The sequence below is a fragment of the Nyctereutes procyonoides genome, unplaced genomic scaffold (genome assembly GCF_905146905.1).
Source record: "Nyctereutes procyonoides isolate TBG_1078 unplaced genomic scaffold, NYPRO_anot_genome, whole genome shotgun sequence".
In the NCBI taxonomy this organism is placed as follows: Eukaryota; Metazoa; Chordata; class Mammalia; order Carnivora; family Canidae; genus Nyctereutes; species Nyctereutes procyonoides.
Genome location: NW_026575134.1, coordinates 27,841,797 through 27,857,867, shown reverse-complemented (window position 1 = coordinate 27,857,867; position 16,071 = coordinate 27,841,797). Strand labels below are relative to the sequence as shown.

The 16,071-nt window shown below is 39.0% G+C and overlaps 1 protein-coding gene across 1 annotated transcript; it reads left to right on the top strand.

Annotated features, from left to right (window-relative positions):
* Positions 1–880: 880 nt before the first annotated feature.
* Positions 881–1,327, top strand: LOC129494111 (ATP synthase subunit d, mitochondrial-like; the record flags this gene model as incomplete). The annotated part of the gene is made up of 1 exon (XM_055300819.1): positions 881–1,327. A coding segment is annotated over one exon (447 nt), but the record flags the coding sequence as incomplete, so codon positions are not given.
* Positions 1,328–16,071: the final 14,744 nt, after the last annotated feature.

Sequence of the window (16,071 nt, the reverse complement as noted above, 5' to 3'; positions counted from 1 at the left end):
TTCATCCAATATAGAATACATTGATATGCTGAGGGCTAATCTGGGTCTTTGGAGAAATATAATTTCAAGAAATACCATCCACTTATTTATAAATTATAAATTTGACATGAATTATTGTCTTTCAGGGGGACTTTTGCTTACAAACGATCATTCTACTTCTTAAGTTTTATTTAGTTTAGTCTCCACCGGATGAAGATCTTCTTTGCCTTCTGGCTCCAAGTTCAGTACATTTCTCTTTCCAGCACAGTATTATGCTTCAGGAGCTGATGAATCTCAACGTTCGGTGACCACTGTTTCTGACACAGGGTAGCTCCCTTCTATGACCGTTAAATTGGTGCCAAATGCTTGCAGCATCAGGCTAACGTGAATGTTGGATTAATAAACAAAGCCAAGATAAATTACAATATAATCCCTAGGCTAGAACAATTACAAACTAGAATCTTTATCCTTTCACCGTAAAGTTCAAATTCTTTGATATGTAAAGCATGGCCCTACAGTCCATAAATTCTGCTGTGTGTCCCATTACCTCACGACCTACAGCTTTGAAATCCTGTTCACAGTCTTCATAGTTCATCAGAAATGCCATGCTGGGCTGTGGAGTGTGGGCCGCTGGTGTCGGTGAAGGATCTCAAGACGGCTGAGTGAAAACTTGCTCTAAAAGCCATTGACTGGTATCCCTGGGTGGTGCAGCAGTTTAGCGCCTGCCTTTGGCCAAGGGCACGATCCTGGAGACCTGGGATCGAATCCCATGTCGGGCTCCTGGTGCATGGAGCCTGCTTCTCCCTCTGCCTATGTCTCTGCCTCTCTGTGTGTGTGTGTGTGACTATCATAAATAAATAAAAAATAAAATAAAATAATAAAAAAAATAAAAGCCATTGACTGGGTAGCTTTTGGGGAGATCATACCCCCAAACTGGAAGGCCATTGCTAACTCCCTGAAATCTTGGAATAAGATGCTTACCTCCAGGTTGGCTACTTTTCCTGAGAAACCACCTGCTATTGACTGGGCTTACTACAAGGCCAATGTGGCAAAGCCTTGCTTGGTAGATGACTTTGAGAAGAAGTTTAATGCCCTGAAGGTTCCTGTGCCAGAGGATAAATACACTGTCCAGGTGGATGCTGAGGGAAAAGAAGATGTGAAAAGCTGTGCTGAGTTTTTGTCTCTCTCAAAGGCCAAGATAGAAGAATATGAAAAAGAGCTGGAGAAGATGAAGAACATAACTCCATTTGATCGGATGACCATTGAGGACCTGAATGAAGTCTTCCCAGAAACCAAATTAGATAAGAAGTATCCCTACTGGTCTCACAAGCCAATCAAAAATTTATAAACTTGAGTTGGGGAGAAAGCCCTGGCCCTCATACTATAAACATTGGACATTAAAAATAATGATACGGAAGAAAAAAAGAAGAAATCCCATGCTGCTTGATCTGTTACATCTTTGCAAATGCTGTTCCATTTCTATGGCTGCTCTCTTCACCAGTTGCCAACATGGTAAATTCCGCATCCTATAAAACACAGCGCCAGCACTGTTTTACATGATGGGGTAAAATAGCCCCACCTCTCCGTGACTTGTTTGCTGTGCACTTTGTTCTGGCATTCCACTGTATTATGACTGCATATATGCCCTGCCTCCATGACTATAGAAAACTCAACACGGCATCTCTTGTGTGGCAAGGATGCTTCACATATGTAAACTCACTTCATCTTCCAACTCGATGGAATGGAAGTATTATTGTCATCTCCATTTTACAGATGTGGAGAGTGAGGCATAAAGAGGTTGCAGAGCTGGATGGGATTTGGATCCAGGCAGACAGATTCCAGAGGCTGCATATACTATGCCTCTTGACCTTGCAAACTCCCTAAATGTCCTGGTCCTTCAGTATTTGTGGATTTGAACCAAAGATATTAGGGTATACACAGTCTCCACTACAGCTACTGAGAGGAACAGGGGAGTCTCATCTGGGAAGTTGCTGGTTTTCAAAGGGATTCTAAAAATGTGGGGACTGTAAAGCCCTCCATGAACTTGAATGGCAGCAATCACTATACATTCACTCAGAAAGAAGATCACAGCCATCCAGCCAATTATATGCTCCTTGGCTCAGATCATATTTCTTCACGGATCTTTTATCACATGACATCCCATATGCATTTGTTTAATGAAAGTGATGCTATCACCTCTCACTTTGCTTTCCCACAGTTCTGCAACTAAAACAGATTGGGGAAAGAGACTTTTTCTTTTCTTTTTTTCTTTTCTTTTCTTTTCTTTTCTTTTCTTTTCTTTTCTTTTCTTTTCTTTCTTTTCTTTTCTTTCTTCTTTCTTCTTTCTTTTCTTTCTTTCTTTCTTTCTTTCTTTCTTTCTTTCTTTCTTTCTTTCTTTCTTTCTTTCTTTCTTTCTTTCTTTCTTCTTTCTTCCTTTTCCAAGAGGTGAACTGACAATCAGCGTTATATCTGCTACTTTCCTAATTTACCTTGGCTATTGGAGGAATTGTCTGATCAGATTTCCCATTCTAATCACTCATAAAACAGCTATGGGGCCCTTGAATATTAACAAACAATGGTTTCAAAGAAAACAAGATCCTGGCTTGAGGGCATATTCAGTGATCTGACAGGTCAGCAAAGCATTCCTGTTGTGCACACCAGTCACAAAATGTCTGTAACCAGCATGATGCCATTGGTTATCAAAAACAGTCCACAAAGAAAATAAGGTAGGGAGAAGCTTTAGGATGTGGAGAAAGGCACTAATTAAAACTAGTGATGCCAACTACAATGTTTCAAAATCCAGCTCATAGACAGCTCAACATCCAGTGAAATGTAATGGAGTGGCACAGACTGAGTGGAGTGTTGCTTTATTTCTCCAATTATAAAATTTAGGGCATGATAAAATAGGAAGTAGAAAAGGATTCCAGGAAGGACTGGATGACTGTGAGGCAAATCATCCCCCTAGATGAGATCATTTTACCAAACCAGGAAGGCACTGATTACTGATTCAGATTCCCAAGTCTGGGATGTGCATATACCACTAGTTTGGTGTCAAATATCCACTACTGAACTTGGTTCTTTCCCAGTATATCTAGAGTGTCTGGCAAAAGACTTCTTTCCATTCTCTTTCTACCAAATATTTTCTACATGGTGTGCAAGTCATTTTCTAGGGGGACACAGTGACTACAACATATTCAGGACTGTACCATTAATTAGGGGCCAAGGAGGATGTGCCTCTGTGTATACTTTGCCAAGCCAGTCTTCTATTAATGCTCTGTAGTTCTATTTGAGCATCTCACAGGCCCCTTGCAACTTATCAAATCCCAAATGCAACTCAGTCATTGCTCTCTTGACAAACACATCTATTTTTTTTTTTCCATTCTAGGGCCTATTACTATGCTGATATTTCTATCTATTGGTCAAGTCAGAAACCCAAGTGGATGCAGAGAGCATTCTGGAAAGACTGTGAGAAAGCATAAAATAGAATAAAGTTTGTACAGGAGAAAGGTGCAGAAGTAAAAAACAAACAATGAAATCTGTCATAAGGTATGGGAATGGGCACCTACTTCTTTCCTATCCCAGTGCCCACATTGCATCTATCACTAAGCTCAGTCTTTTCTATCCCTGAGAGAGGTCTCAAATATCTTCATTTCTCTCTCCCCATCTCTGTAGTCCAAGCTACTATCATTTTGTCAATTTATTACTGCATTGGTCTCCTCTCTGATATCCCAAATCCTCTTATCTTTCCATAATCCACAGGCTCACATTTATAATCCAAGCAATTTTTTTTCAGCGTAAATCTTATATCATCCTCCAAGTTAAAACTATTCTAGGTTTTCCACTGTCCCAAAAATAAACATCTAAATTCCTAGCAAGGCTATGACAAGGCAGCCCAGAACAGGCTTTGATTCTTCATTGATCCTACCATCTGGTTCTTAATTGTGCATAGATTTTTGTACCCCAGGGGACATTTGCAAATGTTTGGAGTTAGTTTTGTCGTAATGGTCATGAGTATGCACTGGTTTCTAGTTTACAGAACCTCTAGATACTGCAAAAAATTCTACATTACTAGGACAGCTTTCTCACAACAAAGAATTAGTTAGCCCGCAATGTCAAAGTGCTGAGACTGATAAATCCTGGTCTCACCTTATCTTATGCACCTCTTCCCTTTCACTCCCTTCATTTCAGCTATTCCCTGCTTCTTTCATTTCCATGAATTCACTGTATTTAACCACATCTTCAATTTTTCAGTATGGTATTCCTTCTTCCTGGAATAATCTGCACATTCTCCTCTCTAACCCCTAACGTTTGACTTGACTCACTCCCCCTCATTCTTAGTTCTCAGCTTAGTTACCTATGCAGGGGAGCCTTTCCTGAACCATCACACTAGATTGGATTCCTTTCCCATATATTCTCAGACACCCAGTATCTTCCCTCATAAATACACCGTTATTGTCAGGCTTTCCCACAATACTATAAATTCCTTGAGGGTAGGACACGTCAGCCTCATTGACTTGAACTCCAGAACCTAATAGTAATCTCTCAAAATATATCTAAAGTAATCACTTAATGAATAAGTGCCTGCAAGCATGAATGAATCAATGAATTAGAATTCCAAGACTATACAATTTTGGCAAACCAGCTCTTGGCTTAAATTAGAGTTGGCCTATGTGGAAGGCGACTGTTTTATAATTGCCCTTAGCATCATTCTTTTCCCAGTATAGACCACAGGCTAACTAATAACATTCGTGAACATTCGGTGGTTTCTATATCTTAGAAGTATGATTTCAAGTGTCCTCACTGTACATGGAAGTTTATAAAACCTAAATCCATCCTTACCACCATTTAGTGACAGTAAAAGCCTCTGACAATCCATAACCAAGAATGTTGTGAAATCAATGAGAGATGAAAAGTTTCTCTCTTGCAATCATAATAAAAGGTGGTGCCATTTTATGTTTCACCTAGAAAAACCAATCTCTTGCCTAGATCCACATATAATTGGATTTTAAAATACCCATTCCTACCATCATCTCTTTAAAACAACAATGCTTTCTTGGACATGATGTTCTAGTCACATATATATTTACCTACTTCTTCTCTCTGGATAAAAGTAACACTTTCCCATTGCAAAGGAATCAATGAGTAATTTTATATGATTTCTTCAGGACAAAAAAAAATTCCCATAATTCCCATAAGCCACTAGCTTCCTCAAAATTCCAGACAGAGAGTAGGTGGCATTTGAATATCTTGATCACAAAGGAAAGCCCCATTTGGTTGAAATGAAAGGAAAGTGGCTGACTACAGCTTTCATAGACATAAATTCAGCTCATGGAGCAATTCATTCAAGCTGCAGACAATAATACAATGATGTATTTTTGGGTATATACCATTGTGACTGGAACAATCTGCATCCTTCGTAATTAATATTGGGTCTACAGATATTGAAATGGGAATGACACCAGTTTCTTTCAACAAAAGGACATTTAATGGAACCACACAGGAAATGATGACTTGGCCAACTGTGAAGGAGAAACACTTCCTGGGCAGGAAATGTGTGTTCCTGTCAAAGGGGCATCTGTACTCCTCTCTTGCTGCAGGGAGAAAGGACAACTTGTAGAGTAGATTAAAAGGGGGCTATAACAAATTCAGGCTAGAGCGGCTTCAGAGTCGGTCATATGGAGAGGAGGAGGGGAAATTCCCTAGCACAGACTGAACTGCACACTCTGTAGCCACTTCTGGGGTGTACACACCAAAACTCAGAATCCAGGCAAACACTTCAGTAAACATCAAACAAACAAAAATGAGGCAAAAAGAACTGGATCAAGACAGATCAAGAACAGAGACTTCCGTTCATTGGAGTTGTTGTCAGTTATGGTTGAGTTTTCCAAGTGAGGAGGAAACAGAGAGCCTAATCTTTTGTATAGTGTGGCAGTTTATGACAGATCCCCGACTGCTGAACTACTAAGTAGTTTGGAATACCCTCTTTGGAAAGAGGTGTTACTCATACTTTATAGTTTCTTGTGACATATTCAAAAGGGGCTGAGCTAACGAATATCTTCAAGGTTATGTAAATGACTAACCTAGGCAAATTCTATTAATATGAGCTTTGTGCTCCTAGTGACCACAGTCCAAATTAAAAAAAAAAAAAGCAACACTTATATCTGTGAGGCATAAAGCATCTAATTCATATTAAATTATTTTTTTAAAAAATATTTATTATTTTAGAGAGAGAAATAGACAGCACAGGAGTAGGGAGAAGGGCAGAGGAAGAGAGAGAATCTCAAGCAGACTCCTGGTGACCAGGAGCTTGTTATGGCATTCCATCCCATGACCCTGAGATCATGATCTGAGCTGATTATCGAAAGTCGGCTGCTTAACAAACTGAGCCAACCGGGCTCCCTTTAAATTATTTAATCCTTATAATAATACCCTGACAATCCCATGAGAAGGGTACTATTATCTAGTTTGCTATACATCTGACGAAACAGACCAGAAGAGGTTAAATGACATTAGTGAGGTGACACAGCCCGTGAAGAGTAGAGTTGAGATTCAAACTATCTGACATATTGTGGTTTATGCAGCTCATTTGTGGCAAGCATCTATATCCCTTCTTCACTTCCAGCTGGAGAATTCTGTTTGTGCCTCTCTACCCCAGAGCCTCAGCACCCCCAAAAGTACCTCTCATCTTTTCCAGCTCAGGCTGGGACAAGGATAGTATGTAGACTATGTGTTTCCTAGGGCAGGGCAGAGTTTACACACACATTCATGCGGTATCCACATGAGCCATTGGAGATCTTTCCTTGGAATATAGGAAGTTGGCAGTCTCCGTGAAACTCCAGGGATGGTACAGATAAACCCAATAAACACAAACAAATGGAAGGAGATGGATTAAGCAGTATGAAAACAAAAATCAATTAAAAAAATCCACAAGGTACAATATTCCATTGGCCAAGGTGATAATACCAATTCAGATAAGTATCAAGGATTTTCCTCCTACCAATCTTTATCTTAAGCCAGGTTCTTCAGCTTAGCAAAGAATTTATACAACAAAACATTAAAGATTAATATCTATAATATTTCCAAAGAAAGGTACTATTTCCCTGACATGTCTTTTTTCCCCTCAAGGTCCCAAAAGAAGGAGAATACGATATAACCTGCAGTTTTCTATTCAATCAAACTTAAATTCTCTATGGCTAACTTCCCATAAATATTTCTGGATAAATCATTCAATGTTTCTCTTAAGGCACCTAGAAACATCGCTGACTGTCACCCCTAGAACCAACAGCTAAGGAATGGCAGACAGAGATTATGGAGACATGCTAATATACTTTGATGAATAAGGTACCCTGAAACAGTGTCTGAAAAATGTAAAATACTTGACTCAGTCATATATCAACTGCATATTTTACATAGACTAATCCTTCTTTTACTCTCCCTAAAGAATGATGTTGAAAGGCAAATAAGGATGCTGAGTAGAAACTGGTGATCCTAATCTAAAACGGAATCACCAAACTCTGAGGGCTTCTTCCGGCCTCCCCTTGTGTAGGGAGGGCTCTTTCATCCATTTGCTTATTCATTCAAAAAAACATTTATTAACTAGGCCCATGCTTTACATGTTTTAATATGCAGAGAAATGACTCTGTAATACTTTAAAGTGCAGACTGGGTTTGGGGTAGTGTTTACAATTCTGCATTTGTAGAGGAGATCTAGCCAAGGCTGCTGGTCTGTGGACCACTCTTTGAGTAGCAAGTTAGATCACAATAGTCCCACTGGTTCGTTCATTTTTCTTTTCTTTCTTTTCTTTTCTTTTCTTTTCTTTTCTTTTCTTTTTTCTTTTCTTTTCTTTTCTTTTTTCTTTTCTTTTCTTTTCTTTTCTTTTCTTTTCTTTTCTCTTTTCTTTCTTTTCTTTTCTTTCTTTTCTTTTCTTTCTCTTTCTTTCTTTCTTTCTTTCTTTCTTTCTTTCTTTCTTTCTTCTTTCTTTCCTTCTTTCTTCTCTTTTCAGAGAGAGAGAATGCATGTGCATGTGTGTACTTGTGGGGGGAGGGGCAGAGGAAGAGGGACAGAGAATCCCAAGCAGGATCCACACCCAGTGCAGAGCCCCATGTGGGTCTCTGTCACAACCCTGAGATCATGGCCTGAGCTGAAATCAAGAGTCAGATGTTTAACCTACTGAGCCACCCAGGCCTCCCTAACTAGTATATCTAAAATAGTGGAAACGTTCTATATCAACTCTGCCCAGTATGGTACCCAGTAGCCAATACAACTACTTAATATGTGAAATGTGGCTAGAATGACTAGAATGACTGAAGAAATTTTAATTTGATTTACCCTTATTACATAAATTCAAATTTAAATAGCCCCATGTGGCTAGCAGCTACATTATTGGAGAGTGCATTCTCATCAAAAAGAACTCACGACTAATAGAGAAGAAGATATTTAAACAAATTGTTGGTATGTTAGTTCTATAATGATATTATTAACAGAATGACACAGAAGCATAGAAGAGGAGGAAATGAAGGGGCATGATGTATCAACATGTTCCAGTTGAATGAACTGGTCTTCAATTTTCCTAAGAGCTCAAAGGCAAGGGATCTGCAGCCTGTGAATATGGTTGGAACAATAAAAGGAAGGTGGACGGGAGAAGAGGATGGCATGAATTTTACATTGCCGAGGCCTGGATTAATCATGGATACCCCTCCAAATATAGGAAAAGACTTTTTTCTGAGTTGCCATATCACTGCAATCTTATGTCTTTAGTTAGAAAGTCTAGATGAAGAGCTGTCTCCATACCAATTGGATGGTGATAAAATTCTCTGAGAAAACAGACAGAATCACGAACGATCATAGGAAAAGCTGGTTGACACCCAACACTCCCCCATCCCAAGGAAGAAATAAGTTGGTGTGATAGTTACAGGCAACATCTGACCTAAAGAACCACATCAAATTGTCATGACAACTGACGGTCTGTGGTCTGGAAAAAACCCATCTGATCTCGCTGACACTCATTAATGGAACTCCAGCTGTGCCTGCTTTTGAACGAGAGAGAAGCAAGACAGGGAGGGGAGCAATACAAGGGTCTATGCGGCTTATTAATAGTTCTCAGGATTCCTTCCTAATGGGTTTAGTTTGTCATGAAAACAATAATATTCAGTATCATCATCACTATCTTCTGAAATACACATCATCTTTTGAAATAAACACTTTTTCCCCCTTGTACACATTTCAGAAAGAGTGAGCCAGTCATTAAAATTACACAGTTCTGAGTCCATTGCTTTTTCTTCCCCTAAATTGTTGCTGAGTAGGAGAAGATAAATTTGTCTCCTTTTTTGTTTTTGTTATATTGTCTTTCAGTTAATGGAGGAAACAAGTACTTCATTGTAACTATGGTAACAAAGACACTTTTTTTTTCTTTTCTTTTCTTGTAGTTTGGCAGATATTCAACTCTGGGATGTGGCAAATCTCAAAGGTCTTAACCAATTTGTCATTAAAAGTAAAACCCCAAACGATTTTCTTCTTAAGTTTTAATAGCTACGAAATATCCATTAGAAGAATAACATCACAGCCATGTGGAATGTTGATGTAATGTACACTAAGGTTCAATAAACATTCATTTTGCCTTAACTTTTATGAAATGGAGATGGGCTGCATGCTTCTTGGGAGATAGATACATCTCCATTTAGTTTTAGCACAACTCTCATCAAACAGACTCCTATTTAAAAATCTTCAACAATTTGTATCATTTATCAATCAAATCCAGACAGCCTAGCTTCTATTCCCAGGCAAGAATCCTAGAACTGTACTATGAAACCTAAAAGAACTCTTAACCATATTCAATATGTGCCCCTACCATGCTTATGTTCCTGCTTTTGCCAATTACAGCTAAATGGTTAAACTCATTTTCTCTCTCTCCTCTGTATTTCCCTTTCACTCCTTAGTCCCATATTTCTAACTCAAATATCACTGCATACATCCTTCTTGGATCTCACAGCTATCCTTCCATATAATTCCAACAGCGTTCTTTGGAACATCCTCATATATTTTGCACTATCTACTCTAGTTAGCATTTACAACATAGACTGGTAACATCCACAGTCTTCATATTTTCAGTTTCAATTCTCTTAAGCCACTTTCAAGGCCCATGACAAGAAAAACAAATAAGGCTCATGCTGGGGGACAAACACAGGTTATCCAGTTGGTACATCAATTCAACATTTTCAACTTAATCTGTCCATGTGTTTTTGTCCATTCACCCTCTCATCTTCTGATATACTTCTAATGAGAGAAATACAGGAATAAAAAGCTATGATTATTCACATACATCCCTGTGTGATTTCCCAATGAATCCCAAGTGTGTGCCGTAGTATTATTTGCTTGTATAGTTGTGGTTGATGCTACTGTTTTGATGAACATCTGTCAAGTCTGTTCAAATAAATAAATAAACTATTGCTCCAATCCACCTGGTTCATTAGTTTATTCATTTATTCATTCATAATGAATATATAGTAAGTACATTCATATATCATTTACCATGCTCGGTAATGAAAGAATTCTAATAGAAAATGGACAATAGCACTGCCTCAAAATGATTAAGTCTAGTACAGAGGAGACTAGAAAGTATACAATTAAAAATCAACATGACGAAAGCAATCCAAATGTCCATCAATAAATTAATGGACAAAGATATATGTATGTGTAAAAATAAATTTGAAATGGATTAAAGACCTAAATATGAGAACTGAAACCATAAAAATCCTAGAAGAGAATACAGGCAGTAACTTTTTTGACACTAGTCAAAGAAACTTTTTTTCTAGCTATGTCTCCTGAGGCAAGGGAAACAAAAGCAAAAAAAATTATTGGGACTATAAAAAAACAAAAAGCTTCTGCATAGCAAAGGAAACAATCAACAAAGCTAAAAGGCAACCTATTGAATGAGAGAAAATATTAGCAAATGACATATCTGGTAAAGGGTTAGTATCCAAAATATATAAAGAACTTACAAAACTCAACACACAAACACACATACAAAGAATCCAATTAGAAAATGGGCAGAAGACATGAACAGACATCTCTCCAAAGAAGACATTCAGATGGCCAACAGACACATGAAAGATGTTCATAATCACCATCAGGGAAATTCAAATCAAAACTATAGTAAAATATAACCTCACACCTGTCAGGATGGCTAAAATCAACAATACAAAATAAACAAACAAACAACAAACGGGTGTTGGCAAGGAGGTAGAGAAAAAGGAACATTTGTGCACTGTTGCTGGGAATGCAAACTGGTGCAGCCATGGTGGAAGACATTACAGACATTCCTCAAAAAGTTAAAAATAGAACTATCCACTGATCCAGAAATTGCACTATTAGATATTTACCCAAAGAATACAAAAATCTAATTCAAAGGAATACATGTACCCCTCTGTTCATAGCAGCATTATTTACAATAGCCAAGATGTGAAAGCAGCCCAAGTGTCCACTGATTGATGACTGGATAAAGAATATATGTGTGTGTGTGTGTGTGTGTGTGTATGTGTGTGTGTGTAAATATTCAGCCATATAAAAGAATGAGATATTGCCATTTGCAGCCACATGGATGGAGCTAGAGAGCATAATGCTAAGCAAAATAAATCAAAGACAAATACCATATGATCATGCTCATGTGAAATGTAAGAAACAAATGAATAAAAGGAAAAAGGAGAGAGACAGAGAGAGACAAACCAAAAAATAGACTCTTAACTATAGAGAACAAAGTGATGGTTACCAAAGGGCAGCAGGGTCAGGGAGGTGGTGGGGGTAAAAGAGTGTAGTTGTCCTGAAGAGCACCAGATGACGTGTGGAATCGTTCAATCACTATATCGTACACTTGAAACTAATGTAACATTGTATGTTGACTAACTGGAATTTAAAGAAAAACTTAAAAAGCCAAAGAAAATTTTAAAATTTAAAATAAAAGATGCATGTGCATGAACACACACAATACACACGCATATATGTACACACATACATACAAGGGAATATTATTCAGCCAGAAAAAGGAATGAGATCTTGCCGTTCATGACAACACAGGTGGACCCGGAGGGCATTATGCTGAGTGAATTAAGTCGGACAGAGAAGGACAGGTACTGTCTAGTTTTCCTTATATGTGGAATCTAAAAAAAAAAAAAAAACCAATGAACATACAAAACAAAACAGAAATAGACTCACAAGTACAGAGGACTGGTGGTGGCCAGAAGAGAGACAGGTGGAGGCCTCATGGAACAGGTGACAAGGATTAAGAGGTACAAACTTCCACATATAAAATAAACAAGCCACAGAGTTATGGTGTTCAGCATACGGAAAACAGTCAAAAACGTTATAATAATTCGGTATGGTGACAGAAGGTAGGTAGGCCTAGCATGGTCAGCATTTTGTAATGTATAAAAACACTGAATCACTATCTTAAGCATGTAAACCAATATAATATTGCAAGCCAGTAGGAATTCAGTAAAAAATAATCAGTATGAGAGATCAAAGAGACATGACAACTAAACACAGTATGTGTTCATGATCCTGGACTGTATCCAATATGGGAATTTAAAAAAAAATACTATAAATGACATTTTTGGAACAATTGAACCAGCATGTCATCATCCATTAGATAATATCATCGTGTCAATATTAAATATCCTGGGCATGACTACTACTGTATGGTAATTAAGCATCAAGTGGTAAAAAAGCATGATGAACGTGACCTAATCTCAAATGATTAAAAAAATTAAACACATATAATTACCAACATATATGTATACACACACACATACACATATAAACACTCATATTATTTTTAAAATGCAGCAAAAATGAGTAAAATTAGTACATGTTGTTAAAGGGTACATGGGAGTTTCCTCAATTATCTATGCAACTTTTCTAGAAATCGAGTTATTTTAGGAAAAAAAAAAAAAAAGAAGAAGGGGCATCTGGGTGGCTCAGTACTTGAGCGTTGCCTCTGGCCCAGGGTGTGACCCCGGGGTCCCAGGATCCAGTCCCACGTCGGGCTCCCTGCATGGAGCCTGCTTCTTCCTCTGCCTGTGTCTCTGCCTCTCTCTCTCTCTCTCTCTCTCTCTCTGTGTCTCATAAATAAATAAATAAATAAATAAATAAATAAATAAATAAATAAAATCTTTAAAGAAAAAAGTAAAATAAAAAGGAAAACCGATAGGTGTAGCACAAAAGAGGTTTAGGTCATGGTGCTTTGGGTGTGGTGAGAAGAGCCTGGCTATGGTTGGTAGGGTGGAAAACACAGTTGGTAAAGAAACGCCTGACCTAGAATTATGAATGGTGAAACGTACAAATCAAATAGAATCAGGCAAAACAAACAAACAAACAAACAAACAAAAAAAAACAAATAGAATCAGGCATGCAGCTAGGGTTGGGAAAACTATAGAAATGCCATTGTATAAATTCATAAATATATTAAAAAAAAAACGTTCTCCAGTCTTACTGCCCCACCACAATAAAACAAGAACAAGGACAAAAGTGTAGTTGCTATCTTTACCATTAGCCTTGAGAACAGAGATACTTGGTTAATCAAGAAAAATTTTAACAAAGGTGTGCAATCTGTAGAGCAACATTTAATATTTCCTTTGAACAGTCTTCATCACAAAACACAAAAGTAATGAAATAGAAGAACACAAGATAAAATTTAAAACCGCAAGCATGAGAAAGTTGATGATTTGTCACAAATATCCTGGCGCAAAGGTGAAACCTGTGGTCACCTTCGGCTTCCTGAGTACATACTTAATGTGCTGTGATAAGATAGAGAAAGTGCTGGCTCTTCCCTGGGAACTCTGTAAGCCCTTTCTGCATAATACTCACAAAAACCCTCTGATAAAGGATGCATTTTTTTTTTAAGATTTATTCACTTATTTTAGAGAGAGAGAGGGTGTAAGGCGAGGTGCAGAGGGAAAGAGAGAGAATCTCAAGCAGACTCCCCACTGAGTGTGGAGCCCAATGTGGGGCTCGATCCCACGACACCAAGACCATGACCTGAGCTGAAATCAAGAGCCAGAAATTTCACCGCCTGAGCCCCCCCGGGTGCCCCTAGGATGCGTGTTCCATATAGAGCTCTGTCCGGCCAGAGGATTGAAGATACCCAGTAGCCTCTCCTGGGTCAGGCACATGGGGGAGGTGGGCTCCAACCCTAGGAGCTCAGTGACGAAGCCTCTGAACTTGACCCCGAGAGGACCTCAGTGTCAGGAAATCCCTTCGAGTTGCCAGACTTTTGATGCAAATTGAGCATTTAATCACGAAACACCTGGGAAGTGGTATTATTCCAATTTTATACATCAGAGAACAGAAATTCAGAGAGAGTTTAATAACTTGCCTAAAACAACAAAAGTCTAAGTTTTGATTTACTCCCTCACACGTCTGGCTTCAACGCTCATCCTAAGTTTTGCTCTGTTTTCCAGCCACTTTTCAGAAGTCCCTGCTTTTCAACCGGCCTCCTTCAATCTGATGATCTGATGCCCCCCAGGGGTTTCCAAACTGGTACCTGAGCCTAGAACTGGGGTATCACCTCGTTATCTACTGTTGGGAGAAGGACCCAGCGGGTCCAGGTCAGGACCAGCAGGTCCATTACTATTATAATAATAATTTATTATTAAAAATAATAGTTTTTATTATTAGTTCTTTTTTAATCCATATATAATTTGTATTGGTTTCTGGCTTAAGAAAGAAATGTGGGCTCCTTGACGGAAGCTTATCCAGAAGCAAGAAAATCTCATTCTGCCCATCACCGCCACCCCTTGAACACAGCAACAGCTCGAAGCCAGACCAGCCCAAGCTGCCATGCTGGCCTCTTTTCTTTTAATGATGTCTCAATTGAATTTCCTCAGCGAGCAAATTAAAAGAGGATTTGCTAAGTGCCAATGCCTCTGACTCCTTGTGGGATTAAAGAACCCAGCTGAACTCTCTCCGCCTCTGTGAGGATCAATGCTTAGGAGATTTTGCAAAGGGTAACCGACCTCGCAAGGCTTTTGATGAGTTGCAGGACAGGATCGAGTCCAGCTGGTTCCTCGGAGATCTATTGGCTCCTGCAGTGTCTGCTCACAGGACTAAAGCAAATTTTATTTTTTTCAGGGGAAGTTATCAGCGATGACTCAAAGGCCCCAGTTATGCAGAGTAAGGTGATGCTAGTTCCTCGTCATCGGCTCCAATTATGATCGTTCTTTCTGACCGCCAGGGTCTCAGCTGCACAGTGAACTGGGTCCTCTGGCCCGGAGTCATAAAGGTCACGCGCGAGGGGAGCGTGTCCTCTGCTCGGTGATGCCGTGGACTGGTTCTTCAAGCTACTCCACCTGTTCAAGTTCTTAAGAAGCTAGTTAGGAATAGAACTCCTGTGCTCAGTCCCATGAACGTCACTTCACTTGGGAAATTATTCTCCTAGTATCGAGAGGGGATGAAACAAACTCACCTGCTGCCAGGGAAATTGGGCTTACCAACTTTCAGGAAAGAATGAGCTGACACGCAGGAGTCCAGCTACACTGAGCCCACAGAAAATGTGTCGGTCATAGGATGTGGTGCATCTCCTGGCACCCAGCAAATGAGGAGTTAATGCCTGCTAAAGATGCAGGTCCCTGCTCCAGGTCAGGACTAGCACTTGGTTTTTTGTTTGTTTGGTCTTTTTTTTTTTTTTTTTTTTTTGTGCATCCATTTTCTGGAATGGTACTCATGGCTTACTAGCTATTAAATATTTTCAATGCATCACCCTTGTCTCTCCCATACCTGCCATGTCGTCATGTCATCCATGCTCACCAACAATTCATGCAAAAAAAAAAAAAAAGCCAACTTCACCTTTTGACTTCAAGAGCTTCAAAGGACATATGATGAGCTCATTTGCCTTGGCAATCCCAACCGTAGGGCGATGCCACAAAACATGGAATATATAAACTGACACATACAAAAGTTCATCAGGAGTAGAGCCTTTCTGACAAAGGAACCTGAGAACTTTTTTTTTTTTCTTTGCATGCCTCTTCTGTATGTGGGACTTTACAAATGTGAACCTCCATACCTGCTCCATGAAGTAGTGCAAGGGTTACCCTCAGTTGTCAG